The following is a 16,235-nucleotide window of genomic DNA, read 5'->3' on the forward strand; positions in this document are numbered from 1 at the left end:
CATTTGCTGGTTCATTCCCCAAATGGCTACAACAGCTAAAGCTGGGCTAAGCTGAAAGCAGGGGATTCAGCCTGGCTATTTTCCTCTGCCCTTCCAGAATCATTGGTAGGAAGCTGGATCAGAAGCAGAGAAGCTAGTACTCAAAACAGTACTTCTAAATGGGATACCAGTGTCATAGGTGGAGGCTTAAACTGCTGTGCCACAAGGTTAGCTCAAAGCTTTTTCTTTAATTTATATTTAGAACAACAAAAAGAAACTGTAGGTTTGCTTATATGTGAATAATTACATGTTATTATAATGTAAATAAAAGTATTTCATATAAATGAATTCAGTTGTGCTACTGCAAACAAATTGCATCTCAGTGCATTTTGAAAATCTATGGAGTTAATCTCTATCTGAAACCTCTGAAGAATCAAGGAAAACAAAAGATGATGTTATAAGGAAAACACACAAATGGTCAACACTGGAAAGCAGGTAGATACAATAAATTATGGAGTCAGTGACTGTCCATCCCCAATGAATTTCTTAAACACATTGTTAAATGGTTTCAGAATTCTAGGCAAGTAAAAAAAGATACTCATTAAGAATCCACAAGCATTCATAAAAGCCAATCATGCAAGATTAACCTAATTTCCTCTTGTGATAGGGTTAGTGACCTAGAATATGAAAGGAATAACTGTACAACTAAAAGTCTGGATTTAATCACCAATTTTTCTAGCTTACTTGACGCCCTGCCATTTTTATTAGTATCTTGGATAAGGAGACTGATGGCATATCTACCAAATTTGGAGATGACACGAAGTTGGAAGGGATGGGTAACATACTAATGGGATTTCCTTAAAATTTAAATGAACTAAAAAAGAATCAAATCTATTCTGTTGATAATGAAGTGCAGCAGGAACAAAGGGAAAATACAAGAGGAGGAGACACAGCACAACAGCAAGCCATGAAATAACATTTAGATGTTTTTGCTGATTGCTCAGAACAAAGGCTGTAATTTGGCTGTCAAAGAGTTTCCTGTGACGTTAGACCTGAATGAACGCAACTCTTCGGTCCAGAGCAAGAAAAGTGATAAATTCCATTCAACTTCTCACTGATAACAACACACTTAGTAAAGCCATGTACTACTGAGAGTATGATATTTTTAAAGGATGAAGAGGGAGATATCCAAAAGAGAGACCAATTTGGTGAAAGTTCAAAAAACTGGAATGACATAAAAAACTAAGAGTGGGGCCCAGTGGCATGGTCTAGCGGCCAAAGTCATTGCCTTGAACGCGCCAGGATCCCATATGGGCGCCAGTTCTAATCCCAGCAGCTCCACTTCCCATCCAGCTCCCTGCTTGTGGCCTGCGAAAGCAGTCGAGAATGGCCCAAAGCCTTGGGACTCTGCACCTAAGTGGGAGACCCAGAAGAAGTTCCTGGACCCTGGCTTCAGATTGGCATAGCATCGGCCATTGCACTCACTTGGGGAGTGAATCATCGGACGGAAGATCTTCCTCTCTGTCTCTCCTCCTCTCTGTATATCTGACTTTCCAATAAATAAATAAATCTTAAAAAAAAAAAAAAAGAACAAAGAGTGGCTAACCTACAGAAAATAAGCCAGAAAAGCAGCTACCTTCAAATATTAGAAGTAACTTACAACAGAACTGGGATTAAGAGTAGGAATTAGAAACCAGTGGAGTTTTGCTTAACCTAATGAATTTAAATACAACTAGAGTTTACAAACAAGCATGAGCTGCTTCTTTGATAAGGTACTCAAACAGAAACTGAATGATACCTTAACAGGGATTTTACTGTTGGTTGGAACAAATGACCTCTAAGGTATTTTGTTTCTAAGATCACAATCTCTCAAAACTGCAGTTTCTATGACTGTAAAAACGAAGGAGCTGGAATATGTTAAATTCTTTCATTCAGTCAACAAATTCTTATGGTACACCTGTGGTATAATTGGTAAAGCGACCGCCTGTGATGCTGTTACTTCATATGAGGGCTGCTTCACTTTTTTTTTTTTAAGATTTAAAAAAATAACCACTTATTTATTTTTCATTTAAGAGGCAGAGTTACAAAGAAGAAGAGACAGAGAGGTCTTTCATTTGCTGGTTTATCCCACAAATGGCCACAATGGGGTTCTGATCCAGCTCCCTGATATTGGCCTAGAAAAGCAGTGGAGGATGGTCCAAGTGCTTGGGCTGTAACCATGTGGAAGACCCAGAAGAACCACCTGGTTCCTGGCTTTGCCCCAGCTCAGTCTCATCCCTAGTGGCCACTTGGGAAGTGAACTAGCAGGTCAAAGTTCTCTCTTTCTCTAATCCTGTCTTTGAAATAAATACGTATTTAAAAAAATAGAACACTGAGTTTCTGCGGAGGGCCAGGGCCCATAAGCCATTCTCCCTCCAGTCTCTCACCCGTTAGCTATCGACACAGTCTGGGACCTTTTGGGCTCAGTGTTTTCTCTACCCTTACCTGAGATTTATCTGAAAACACACACAATTTATAAGCTTCTGTGAATGGGAAGGGATCAGTGTGAGGACTACTCCAACATCTGCTTCATATCCATCTTAGCAATTGGGAACTCAAAGATCCAGCTCCTAAAGTACAAAATACAAAATGCAAGAGCAGTCTTGCACTTGCCAACCCCATTTCAAGAACTCTCATTGTAGTTGATAAAAAATAATATCCCCACATAGTTGATCAGCAAACAGGAAAATGAGTGGTAGGTCCTTTTAGTGATTTATTTATTTATTGGGGCCTTGCAAAAGTCTTTTGTCGAGATGAAAAATTTGACAAATTCCTTAAAGAAAAAAGGAGCAATGATACCAAATGAGGGAGTAAAGAGAGACTCGGCTGGATAAATTGGTCATTTGGCAAACATTTCTCTTACAGGATGGTGATTACAAAGAGTTTAGCAGGACTTAATCCTATAGCTTATTTCACTGCCCTCCTGTTTCTCCCATTGCCACTAGAAAAATATAAAACTTGTACAAGCTTAAGCAACATAAGAAGCAATTAAATTACAGAGTTGAAAAACACTTGTGCATACAAAAAAGGTCCTGGGACTTTAAGGCCCTTGAGGTTATGAACAGGTTATGAAGAGGTAAGGTCTTAGCCAAGTCAGTAAGGGAAGTAGTTAAAGCATTTTAAATTGTAAAACCCAGCAAGCTGAAACAGTAAGAAACAGTAGGATCCACAGGAAACTAAGACCTAATCTGAACTGCTAAGAGTAAACAGGGAATCAGAAGGCTTCTGGTACTCCGAAAACACTGACTTGAGTTTTTTATGGGGCTTGTGTTGTGGTACAGCAAGCTAGCCTGCCACATGTGACACCAGCATCAGATATAAAAGCACGGGTCTGAGTTCTGGCTGCTCTGCTTCTCATATTCCAGACCTCTGCTAATGTTCCTGTGAAAGCAATGGACGGTGGTCCAAACACTTGGGTCCCTGCTACCCATGTGGGAGATCTGGATAGAGCACTGGGCTCCTGGAATCAGGCTGGCCCAGCCATGGCTGTTGTGGTCATTTGGGGGAGTTAACCAACAGATGAAAGATGTCTTTTTCGCTTTCTCTCTCCACCCCCCCCCCGCCCCTTTCATTTTCTGTCAGTTTGTCAAATAAACAAATCTCCCCCACTCCATTAGATCCAGGAAGGAAAATAAAACAAAACTAAAGCAAAAAGTATAACTAAACACCAACCAAGTAATGAATTCCAGGTTAAAAAAAAAAAAAAAACCCAAGGGCCTGGCACAGTAGCCTAGTCGCTAAAGTCATAGCCTTGAACATGCCAGGATCCCATATGCACGCTGGTTCTAATCTTGGCAGCCCCGCTTCCCATCCAGCTCCCTGCTTGTGGCCCAGAAAAACAGTCGCAGACGGCCCAAAGCATTGGAACCCTGCACCCATGTGGGAGACCCAGAAGAAGCTCTGGGCTCCTGGCTTCAGATTGGTGCAGCTCCAGCTATTGCGGCTGTTTGGGGAGTGATTCATTGGATGGAAGATCTTCCTCTCTGTCTCTCCTCCTCTCTCTATATCTGCTTTTCCAATAAAAATAAACAAATCTTTAAAAAGAACTGAATATATTTCAAATTTAAAGAAAAATATAATTGCTTTGGTTTTAAAGCTTTCTCTTAAGTGCACAGATTTCAAAAATATGGTATGAAGTACACTGAAGTTCAAATATATTTACTGACTGTATGAATATTATTCTTGTGGAAGTGTTTTACTAGATTCTATCTAAGTGATAAAATCCTCCATTGAAGGCTAAGATGTCAAGAAGCGCCTTTGGGGCCAGCACTACGCCTCAACATGCTAATTCTCTCCCTGCAAGTGCCAGTACCCCACATGGCTGCCTAGTTGGGCCCCAGCTGCTGCATTTCAATCTAGTTCCCTGGTAACGTACATAGGAAAGCAACAGAGGCTGGACCAAGTCCTTGTGATCCTGTACCCACATGGCAGTCTTTGAAGAAGCTCCTGTCTGTCCTTCTCTAAGTAAATCTGCCTTTGAAAAATCAATCTTAAAAAAAAAAAACAAAAAACAAAAAACACACCCTCAACCTAATAGTGCTCCAATGGTGAAAATTACCTCTAAAAGGAAATGATCTGCTGGCTTTTTGAACCCAAGTGCACCTGTAAAGCACCATGTCCATTCTCACAATTTTATTTTAAGGTGGTTACCTCAATGGAACCTGTAAAACCTAGGAACAGCAGCAAATGTAACTGCTAGGAAATAAAAAACTAGCCTCATTTTCCTAGTGCAATCTACAAGGTCATGTTTTATATAGGTTACAGAAAATGGGAATCACTGAAGCTTCCCTGGAAAAGAGCAATAATTTGTTATTAAAAAGAATAACCGAAAGCTGAGAAGATCATTAGGACTATTACCTAACAGGAAAATTAACTGAATCTTCAGGACATGAATTACATTTTATTATCCTTTGAAGGATCATTCCAAGTTTTAATTACAGTAGGAGCCTAGAAATAGAATATAAATATAGCTAAAGATACTTAGATATTACTTTTTCCTAATGGATATACATGATGAAAAAATTTGGCACAGTGGCCTTGCCTCCGGAATGTAGTATTCATGGGATTATTTGTGAATGATCTTCAACAAAATCAAGGGAAACGCAAAGTAGACCATTAAGCAAGTACATCTTGTATAAAATGACAAACTGATATTTAAAAGATCACTTACGTACCACAGGTTTATTCCATATTCCTTGGTCTAGTCAAACACTTTAAACAGAAAAGATCCTGCTCTCTACATTTTTAGCCATTCAATAAATATTTACACTGAAACAATAACTTCAGGCTAAGGCAACTACATCACAATGGCCCAAGCTGCCAAAGTAGTTAGACTAAGGTCATATCTGATAATGAGGCAAGGTAAATTCTAGTAAAGTTAAGACAGAAACAGGTAACTATTTCATGCTTCCCTGGAAAAGACAACACCAATACAATCATGTAGAATCATTATGTATCATTCAAAAACTCGTTTCACAGATAAAACTACATATATTTAGGGGATACCATCTGATGTTTTCATACATTTCTACATTTTACAAGATTAAAAAGGAAGCATATCTATTTCCTCAAACATATTTTTATGGCAAAAAATGTTTAAAAAAAGAAAACCTTTTCCCTAGCTTTTTTTCAGACATATTGTATATTATTACCTATAGTCACCCTATTATATAGCAGAATACCAGGAGTTGCTTCTCCATCCCTCCCTGCTACTCCTCCAGCCTGGGGTAATAACCATTACTCTGCTCCTGACTGCTATGGCATCAAATTTTTTAGATTCCCTGTATGAGTCAGATCTTGTAGCATTTGCCCAGCTTATTTCATTTAATCTCCAGCTACTTCTGTGTTGTCATGGTAGGTGTTCATCCTTTTTATGGCTGAGCAATATTCCCTGTGCATACATGTCACAATTCAACCATTCATCAGTGGACTTAAGATGATGCCATTTCTTTTTTTAAAGTATTTATTTTCACCTACTTGAAAGGCAGAGAGACAGACAGGCATGCAGAAAGACAGGGTCTCACCTGCTCATTTACTTCCCATAGGCCTGCAGCAGCTTTGCTGCCAGAGCTGGGCCAGCCCAAAACTGGGAGCCAAGACCTCCACCCAGGTCTCTCAACATGGGTGGCAGGGGCCCAAGCACTTGAGCCAGCATCTGCTGCCTCCCTTGATTCAACGGCAGGAAGCTGGATCAGAAGCTGAGATTCTGGGACTCAAATACACTCTGATATGAGATGCAGGCATTCCAAGTTATGGCAGACCCACTGAACTACAATGTTGTCCTTGATACATTTTCTTTTTTAAAGATTTATTTATTCATTTGAAAGTAAGAGCTACAGAGAAAGGAAGAAACAGAAAACGATATCTTCTATTCTATGGGTTCATTTTCCAGATGGCTGCAACAGCCAGGGCTGACACAGGCTGAAACTAGGAGCTTCATCTAGGTCTCCCACATACGTGACAGCACTCCAAAGACTTAAACGATCCTTCACTGCTTTTCCCAGGCGGATGGGAAGTAAAGCAGCCAGAACATGAACCAGCACCCACATGGGATGGCAGTATTATAGGCAGCAGCTTTACATGCTATGCCACAATGCCATCCAAATTTCATTTCTTGATTGTTACGAATGGGGCTGCAATAAACACAGAATGCAGATTGATTTTAGTTCCTACGTGTATATATACTAGTAATAGGACTGCTGGTTCATATGGCAGTCCTATTTTTAATTTTCTGAGGAACATCCACAGGTCACTCTTGTTCTAACAATTTACACTTATAATATAATGGCAAAATGTTATAAGTTTAGAAAAGTAGGGAGGAACTTAGTGTGATACATTTTCCTTCAAAACCATACTACCTACTACAGGCAAGTAAAGCCTACCTTCTCATGCCTGTTCGACAAGTCCCTTGTTGTCAATATTTATCGTACCTATCATAAAACTTGTCCTATGTCACATAACTGCCAGAGAGCCAGGACTGATAACATGAATAAAAGAACATGAAACATCCCAAACATTGGCTGGTATTATAGCATTATGTCAATTTTCAGTTTTGAACAAACATATTCATCTCTTAAAAGCAGAACATTTATGTTACAAGGAATTGATATGAGTGTAGGATAACCGGCAACACCTCCAAGGCTTCATTTAACATTTAGTAACTAGAGAACGCATGAAAGCTAATGGTTCAATGGTAGAATTAGGGTGAGCGAATTCATTTTTAAAGGAATACTTTCTCCTTTTTAAAAAGGAACACCTTCCATTTTAGTTTGACAGGGGAAGAAAAGCATATTTTTAAAAAGGTTTTTAAAAGAACACTAAAATTTTTGGGACCAGTGTGATAGCATATCAGATAAAGCAACTGCTTGTGATGCCAGCACCCTATATATCAGATAACCTATTTAAGTCCCAGAGCTTCTTCCAGGTTTCCCACATGGGTGCAGGGTGTCAAGGCTTTGGGCCATCCTCAACTGCTTTCCCAGGCTACAAGCAGGGAAGTGGGGCAGCCAGGATATGAACCAGCACTTATATGGGATCCTGGCACATGCAAGGTGAGGACTTTAGCTACTAGACTATCATGCCAGGCCCAAAATTTTACTTTTTGATTTTTAAAAAGAGATAGCTTATTTATGAAAAATGATACCAATACTGATGCCAGTTATTGACAGATTAACGACATCCAATTTAGTTAACCCCAAAACTGTGCCTATTTAGAAGTTATTAAATACCACACAATTTTAACAAGCATGAGCATGAAAATCGAAGCAAACATTACCAGAAACAACTTATATTTTAAAATATTTCTTCAGTATCTACTTTTTGCAAGGAAAACTTTTAAAAAATCATTTATTTTTACTGGAAAAGCAGATTTACAGAAAGAGACAGATTTCCCATCTGCTGATTCTACTCCCCAAGTGGCTACAATGGCAGGAGTTGAGCTGATCTGATGCCAGGAGCCAGGAGCTTCTTCCGGGTCTCCATACAAGTGCAAGGTCCCAAGGTTCTGGGCCGTCCTCCACTGCTTTCCCAGGCCAAAAGCAGGGAGCTGGATGGGAAGTGGAGCAGCTGGGATTGGAACCAAACCAGCATCATATGGGATGCTGATGTTTGAAGGGGGAGGATTATCCAACTCATGCACTGCTCCAGGCCCAAGACCCACATTTTTAATATAAAGCTAGTTATATGAACTGCAAGTTTCTAAGAGATAAAAATATAAGTCATAAGGATCCATACAAATATTCAATGTTTTTCTTTCTCCTTCCTTCTCTTCTCTCCTTCTCCATCCCCTTCCTTTCCTTTCTTTGCCTTTCCTTTCCCTCCCCCCATCCCCCACTTTCCTTCTCAGATAGAGAAGAAGTTTTATTTGTGAAGTGAACATAAAAAGAAAAAAAAGGAAAAGTACCTCCCAGAACAGACAGGGAGAGATCCAGGAGATGAGGTGTCTCCTGAAAGGGGAGAGAGAGATATCTCATTGCTTACATTTGTTTTCCAGTTCATTCAAAGATGAAAATGAAAGGTAACATTTCCTACTACATTTGTAGTTTTCTCCAGTCTCCCTACAACCCCTGGAAATCAATTTTTGTTTAAAGTAAGATTATTTATTCAGTAGCTTCTAAGAGTAGGATGCTTTTAAGTCATTTCAGGTAATTCATGATCCCGAGTCTAAAAATCACATTTGCAAATATATTTCCCAAATGATATCTTTGATCTTGAAATTTATTCTACCTAATGTTACAAGGGGATTACCAGTAAGGAAATATATTTAATCTTCAAGACAATGGTTGAAACTGGAACTGCGAAAATCAGTATGAGAAATTTTATATCTATTACGTTTTTATTACATTTTGTATTTTTAAAAATGTTTGGAGACAAAAAGGTTTTGTGTATTTGAAAGCAAATGATCCGGATGGAATGCCAAACTGGAAAGTGCCAGACAGCTGCAGCTGCTAATAAAACGCTGAGACCTGAAGGTTTTAGCAGAACATGATTATATGGTAATCCTAGTATCTGAGAGAAGGCAAAAGAGAAGAATAACTGATAGACTGGTTGCTATAGTAACCAAGATAAATTTGTATACTGACTATGGAAAAACATTGGGGCTGCCATCAGGTATGAGGCCTACATTATGTCTTAGGTGCTTTTTTGCTCGGTTTCGAACTGTGAGATGACAGACTAACACAAAGACTGCTTAGTCTGAAACAAGCGAATAAAATTCCACTTGGAAGAATCAGGAAAGCATCCAATTAAAGGGTTAGCTAGTAAGTGAAATAATATCTAACAATAGGAAGGGAAAGACCTTATGAAAGTGTTTACTAATTAGTTTAGCTCTGGATAGAAAATAAAAACGCTGGCTAATTATTAATCCAATTTGAATATCAGCAGAACATCAAAAAGTATCTACAATTTTATTACTTACATTTTGCTTCTGTTTTTCTTCTTTTTAAAATTTTTTCTTTATATTTAAAGGGAGATTTAAACAGAGAAGGAGAGTAAGAGAGAGATCTTCCATCCTCTAGCCCACTCCCTAATGCCTGCAATGGCCAGAGCCGTGAAGTCAGCAGCCAGGAGCTCCTCCCTGGTCTCCCACATTGTTAAAGGGTCCCAACGACTTGAACCATACTCTGCTGCTTTCCCAGGCACAATAGTAGGGGGCTGGCTTGAAGGTGGATCAACTGGGACTCCAACCAGTGTCCACATGGGATGCCAGCGCTGGAGGTGGAGGACCAGCTTGGTATGCCACTGTATTAGCCCCTCTTTATAGCATTTCTTACAGAATTTTAATCTCTTACAGAAAGGGATATTTAACCGATGTTTGTTGTGTTTGTGTATATCTAAAACAATGCTAAATGGTGCTATCTGTGTTATCTCTTGCTGTCTATGTCCAAAGAGGAGGACACAGCCCTGTCCCCTTGTCATATCTGCTGCTATGGCTACCTTACCTCTGCTACCTACATCACAACCTGCAAAATCTTTCATATTCCCTCCCTCCACTTTCACTATCACTACCACAACCCCTATCCACACTCCACACTGGAAGTTACTATCAAAACTGCAAGCAGAATATGAGGAAATAAAGAACCTTTTCAAGGGGCTTGCCTGGCAAATTTACCTGTCTTTGTTCTAACAACAAATTGAAGAGAACCCATAGTACATCATGAAAAGGTTATACAAGCCTCCAATCCCAGAAATTAGAAATGCTATTTTCTAAAAGACTACCAAAGAACCGTATATCTTAGTTTTAAAAATCAAAAATCATCTATTCTGCTTTATGAAATAGGTTATGATCATAAAAACAAAGTTTGAACTTAAAAGTTTTCACAGATTCCAACTGAGCCCTCAGATTTCTGCATATACTGACTGTCCTGCCTGCCTCCATGATTCACCAGTGACAACTGTTTGACACTTCAACAATTGTATGAATGTGATGAAAAATAGCATTTACATTTCTATCAATCCACAAGGCCAACCACAATAAAATATGTAACCTATGATGAAATGCCAAGTCAGGAACAAACTGCCAATGTTAAAGAATCTTTCGTTAAGAAATTCACATCACGGGCCCGGCGCAATGGTGCAGTGGTTAAAGTCCTCACCTTGCACGCCCGGGATCCCATATGGGTACCGGTTCTAATCCCGGCAGCCCCACTTCCCTTCCAGCTCCCTGCCTGTGGCCTGGGAAAGCAGTCGAGGACGGCCCAAAGCTTTGGGACCCTGCACCCATGTGGGAGACCCGGAAGAGGCTCCTGGCTTTGGATTGGCATAGCATCAGCCGTTGTGCTCACTTGGGGAGTGAATCATCGGAGGGAAGATCTTCCTCTCTGTCTCTCCTCTCTGTATATCCGCCTTTCCAATAAAAAAAATTTAAAAAAAATTCACATCACAAAAATATTTAAAAATTATAACATATCAATTTTCACCTCAGAGAAATGCTTCTGATGCTTAAATAAATTGAGATGCTGAGGTCAGTACTGTGGCTCAGTGGCTTAAACTGCTGGTAGGGAGGCTGGTATCCCATATCAGAACAAAGGTTCAAGTCCCTGCCATTCCACTTCTGATCTAGCTCAATGCTAATGTGCCTGGTAAGACTGGGATGTTGGCCAAGGACTTGGGCTCCTGTACCTAAGTGGGAGACCTGGTTAGATTTCCTGGCTCCTGGCTTCAGCCTGGCCCATTCCTGGCTATTGCAGCTGTTTGGAAAACGGAAAGCAAGCCAGCAGGCAGATCTCTGTCTCTCCCCTTCTTTCTGATGCATATTCCTTTGAATGAATAAATCAAGAAATCTTTTTTTTTTCAAATAAGCAAAAAATTGTTTTCAGCAAAGGCAACAATTTTTTAGTGTTTAGGCCAACAATTTTTTAGTTTTTAGTATGGTCTGATGTCAGTTCTCCTAACTTAAGATGTTGCCATTATTCCAGTCCAACCGTGGTAGACTGCAGTGAACACTGAGCAGACATCTAAAAGTAAATAACACAAGTAACAACCACTATTGTTAAATAAGCTACCCTTCCACAGTTTTTCATCTTGAATTGGGGAAAATTATTGAGCAAATGTTAGGATCCTAGACTAGTCAATGTTTTTTGAGGGGTAAAATATGAAGAAACCAAGAGTCTCCTTAGAGAGCAGCAGAGCATCTTAGGAGCTAACAGGGTAGGTACCACAAACCTATTGCAACAATATCCAGAAACATTACTGCTTTCCTTCCGCAGTCTTGGCCCCATGGGATAAATCAGGGATTAAGAGATTTGGGCTGTAGTTCCAACACTGCCCCAAATCAGCAACAAGACACTTCTCTTTGAACCAGGGTTTCGCTTTCATTTAATTGGGGAGCCCCTTCCTACAGTAAAAAATGCTATGTTTCTATCCTTCTTCTGAGGTCTCAAAAATATTTTGGCTGCCACTAAACAAACAATAGAGTGCTGTAAATGATACGTTTATATCATAGTCTTGGTGTCAGCCTTTATAGGGCATTCAAATGAAATCTGCTCCCTTTATATAAAAAAAAGTTTTTCTTTTAAAAAATTTGGCGGAATCTAATTAAATTTTCTCAAAGAGTAGATCTAAAAAAACCAAAAAAACCTGAAGACACCATTGGAGTGGAACTGTAAGACTCTGATACTTTTTAGGAAATGGACTGCACATCTGTGTTTTGCTGATCAATAAAATATACAGCATAAATTTGAACTGCCAGCTCAGTGTTACTACAATTCCATGAAATGATCTTGTATACTCCCAAACACAACAGCGAGGGACACTTCTTAAGGTCCTCAAATTTGGTGTGCCACAACAGTTCACATCCAAGGGCAGCAGATAATTGCTGATAACCAAACATTGAGTGATTCATCCTTTTCTACAACTCAAGATTTCTCCTGCATTTCTAAGTTGTTTAGCTGCTGGGCAAAGAGTTTTCACAGTACCTTATGCAAATGACAAGATGGGGGTGGGGAGGAAAATGTAAATGATGCCTATCTTTTTCTGTGTTCTCAACACTGCTAGCTCTTTTCAGATGCAATTCTCAAGAAAAGTCCATTCTCTTCCAAATCCTCTACTCTGGCAAGGAAGTGTGAAATCCACAAACTGACCAGGGAGTTTTAGCCACAGAGCTCAGTATTTGGGTAGGTTAGAGTTAAAACTAGAAAGCTAAATCTCAAAGGACTTTTTAACTTTTCACCTAGTATCAAAGTGCTTGAGAAGCTATATTATCCCATAGGGGAAGAAGTGACTCTATCAACTCTATCAAAATGAGTCATTCGGTTTAGATAAGTAAAACAGCTCCGAGTTCTGTATACTTCCTCTCAAAGCAAGCACTGTGTAAAGTCAACAAATTTGCCCAGAAAGGAAGGAGCAGGGTATGAACAATTAAATGTTTTTTCTGTTCCAGGTACTAGGCAGTTTACACAGGTCTGATAAAACTTTATTGTCCTTCGATATTTAACTTAACCATTGAAGAAGAACAATGCCTATGCAGCTCTGAATGGAAAGAATCCTGAAAAGGGACTGCTGTTTCCCCTCCTGAACCCGATCCACATCACGAGCACTTAAGGATTTGGGCTCTCATTTAACCTGAGCTAACAGTTCATTACTTCGAAAGCAAAACCACACACACATACTTTAGTTTCAGGGGAATCTACTTGGAAATCCTATTATACTTCCTATCCTCTATTATCTAGCTAAGAACTTGTTTTAGATGTTAACTTGAAGATCATTCAGTAGGGTCTACTCAAGATTTGCCACTGCCATCTGAAACCCCACCACAATGACATGAAGGTTGACAGGAACACACGCCGGCATACATTTCTGACTTTCTTGCTGTCATTTCTGTGCCATCTGCTGTGTATAACAGACACTAGGTTTTAGAAGAATCTCTGAACTCCACGGACAGCTTAATTTGCATCCAACAGGGAATTTCTTCCACAGGGTAAGCAAGTGAATTAAAGCCAGTTGAACTCCCAGAACTGTATTAGTGATCAACACTAATACACAAATTGTACCAATTCGGAAGCTCTTACAGTGGGAAAAGAACAGCGTCAAGTTCCACTCCCCTCCCTGAGTTCGCGACGTCGCTTTTCAACACTGCACCAACTTTGAAAAGCAGGGTGGGTAAAGTAGTTCAAAAGTCCTGGTCAAGCAAAGCATTCTAACTCTGCACTTCCTACTCATAATCACCGATATTAATCACCGCTAAAACATCTTGCAGAATTGGACAGAGGGCACCAAGTTGGGGCTGTCCTCCCAAACAGCAGATTACTCAGCACTTGTTTGTACCGCCGGAGTTGGTTGTGTACGCACTCTCTCTAAATGGTAAGGATCTTGTGTTCGATTTCTTTTGCCTACTGGCACGACGCTATTTTAATAAAAACGCCGTTGATCTAGAGTACATCAGCCAGAGGACTTTCTCAATGCCCAACCTTCACCGCCCTCGTGCCCCCGCTCCTTTTCGTTCCGTGCTGAGGCAAAGAGGGCGGCAAACAGGGAGAGTTCTAGCCACCTCGGCAAGCCACGGCTGCATTGGCAAGCGAAGGCTGCATTAGTGATGAAAGGCAGGAAAAAAAAAAAACAAAAACAAACAAAACCGGGGAAGTGCAATTTCTACTGTCACTGCTCCTTTAATCTATGGTCCCCGAGGCCAAAACAGATGTTTGAAAGGTAAGCTCTGAACCGCACAAATAACAAATCTCCGGCTCCAGGGAACTAATCAGTCCCACCTCGCAGCCGGTAGGACAGGACGAGAAAAAGAGCTCCTACAGAGCCTCGGGGACTGATAGCCAAGCAAAGGGGACTGGGGGTGCCCAAGGTGGGCGCATCCCCCTCCTTGGACGCACACCGTCCCCAGCAGCCGCAGCTCGGGGTTCCGAAAGTGCTCAAGTGAGACTGCGAGCACAGCGGTGGCGGACCCAGCGGGACTTTGGGAGGGCTGGAGGAGGAGAGCACCGGAGAAGCCGAGGGACTGCGATGCCCGACTGCTGGGCCGTAGCTGCAGTTACTTACCCTACAGGGGAGCCGCCGCCTAGGTGCACATCTTCAGGGGCATCATAGAATTCCTCGGTGTCGCTTTCCGACGCCATTTATAGGACACACCCGCGAGTGAGGGGGCCGGCGCCGCCTGGAGGAAGGGTGACTCTCGTCTCCTCCTCGTCGTCCTCCACCCCGGCTGAGACTGAGGAGATGGGTCCCGGGTGAGGCTGAGGACGGAGTAGACAATCTGGAGTGAGGGGCCGGTTCCGGACAGGGGGCCGCCCTCAGTTGCCGGACTGCGGGAATGAGCAGTAGAGCAACCCCCCGAGAAGGCGGCAGTGGGTCACCGAGACTGTGCTGCCGCAGCCGCTCCCAAAGATTGGTCTACCTAGAGCCTGAGAGAAGAGGCGGTGGCTCTTCTCAGTGGGGGAGGGCGGGCGTGCCGGCGACAGCAGCTCCGATTTCTCCCGCAGCAGCAATTACAGCAGCTGGGAGAGCTAGTTGCCCGCAAAATACCGACGCCTTTTTACTCTCGCGAGACTTCGGGAAGTGGGGGGGGGGAGAGAGAGAGAGACGGTAAAAGCGTGGGCGGGGCGAAGAGGTGGCGGGGGCGGTTCCAGAGAGGCAGCGCTAGGATTACTTAGGCGCGAGAAGCCTATCAAAACGGCGCAACCGCTGAAGGCGTGGTGGTGGGGGCGGAAGTAGTCGAGAAGGGAGAGGGTGAGCCTCCTGAGGGGAGGAGTCTACGACCTGCGCGGAAGCCGCGTGGTTCCCCCGGTGTGAGTGCCCTCGCCCGACGTAGGTGGGCTCTTCGTGGACGTTCTAGCCACTAACCTCTATTAATTCTGAAGTTGCCAAGAGAGACGCTTCAGTGAGGGGGAAGGGGAAGGTTTCAGTCTTTTTTTTTTTTTTCTGGCTGTGAGGAAATGCTGTCGTGCTGTTGGAAAACATTGGTGTGGGCTCTTTGGCTTAAATTGGTGTTATTATTCCAGCCTGGACTATCCCACCCTAAGGCGTCGGCACGCCCACTATGAGAGCTTTAAAGGAGTAACCCGCCCTACTCACTACAAGGTCTCTAATTGAGAACCGTAACTACAATCCTGCCGGCCAGAGGGCGGGTGGAGTCCGTGAGAGATATATGGGGAGTGTCCTAGTTGGTTAGAGTGGTGATGGATTTATTGCTGGAGCTGGGCCAGGGTGAGCCCTCCGGTTACTTTTTCTCCACATTTGTCTATCGCTGCTCACACTTAGTGTAAGAGACATACTTGCATACTGCCCAAGATTTTCATCACCCAACTAGTCAATACTTACCGAGCAGATATCATTACAAGACTAATAGTAACTTAACCCTGATCCATCATCTGCCCAATGCTGAAAATAGGTACTTTTTAAAAGCCATACATGTCCTTTTTGAAACAGCAAATCATTGGCTGTCAAACCGTTAACACTGACTTTTCAACATTATCAAGAGGCAGTTTCCTACTAATGTCGTATTAGGCAGGCTGTTTAAGTTGTTTGTGCAGCCTCAAGTAGTAAGATAATCAGTAGAAAAAACCACACTTGGTCCAGTTCAGTCCAGGTCAGACTATTGCCAAATGAAATTTGGAATAGACCAGTCTGTTAAATAATTTATATAAAAAACAGACTTTGTAGAGCCTTCTGTATTTAAGAATTTTGAGGTATGGCTTTTGTCAAAAGCTAAGAATGATTAGGTTTTATGAGTTTTAAACAAGATAATTAAAATATTTTTAACATCTTGATAAAAA

At 41.6% G+C, this 16,235-nt stretch overlaps 1 protein-coding gene across 4 annotated transcripts in view; it reads right to left on the minus strand.

Moving 5' to 3' along the window:
* Positions 1–15,015, minus strand: part of WDR44 (WD repeat domain 44) — a 71,963-nt gene extending 56,948 nt beyond the window's left edge. For 2 of the 4 annotated variants that reach the window (XM_041000172.1, XM_041000170.1), the window contains exon 1: positions 14,503–14,986. In XM_041000172.1, the coding sequence (XP_040856106.1) occupies positions 14,503–14,579 (77 nt within the window). In that variant the 5' untranslated portion in view covers positions 14,580–14,986. Of the gene's footprint in view, positions 1–14,502 lie in introns of all 4 variants that reach the window. The other 2 variants (XM_041000171.1, XM_041000173.1) reach the window with 2 other exon arrangements.
* Positions 15,016–16,235: the final 1,220 nt, after the last annotated feature.

Source organism: Ochotona curzoniae, unplaced genomic scaffold, assembly GCF_017591425.1.
Source record: "Ochotona curzoniae isolate NIBS_2020 unplaced genomic scaffold, NIBS_Ocur_1.0 scaffold_1852, whole genome shotgun sequence".
Lineage (NCBI taxonomy): Eukaryota > Metazoa > Chordata > Mammalia > Lagomorpha > Ochotonidae > Ochotona > Ochotona curzoniae.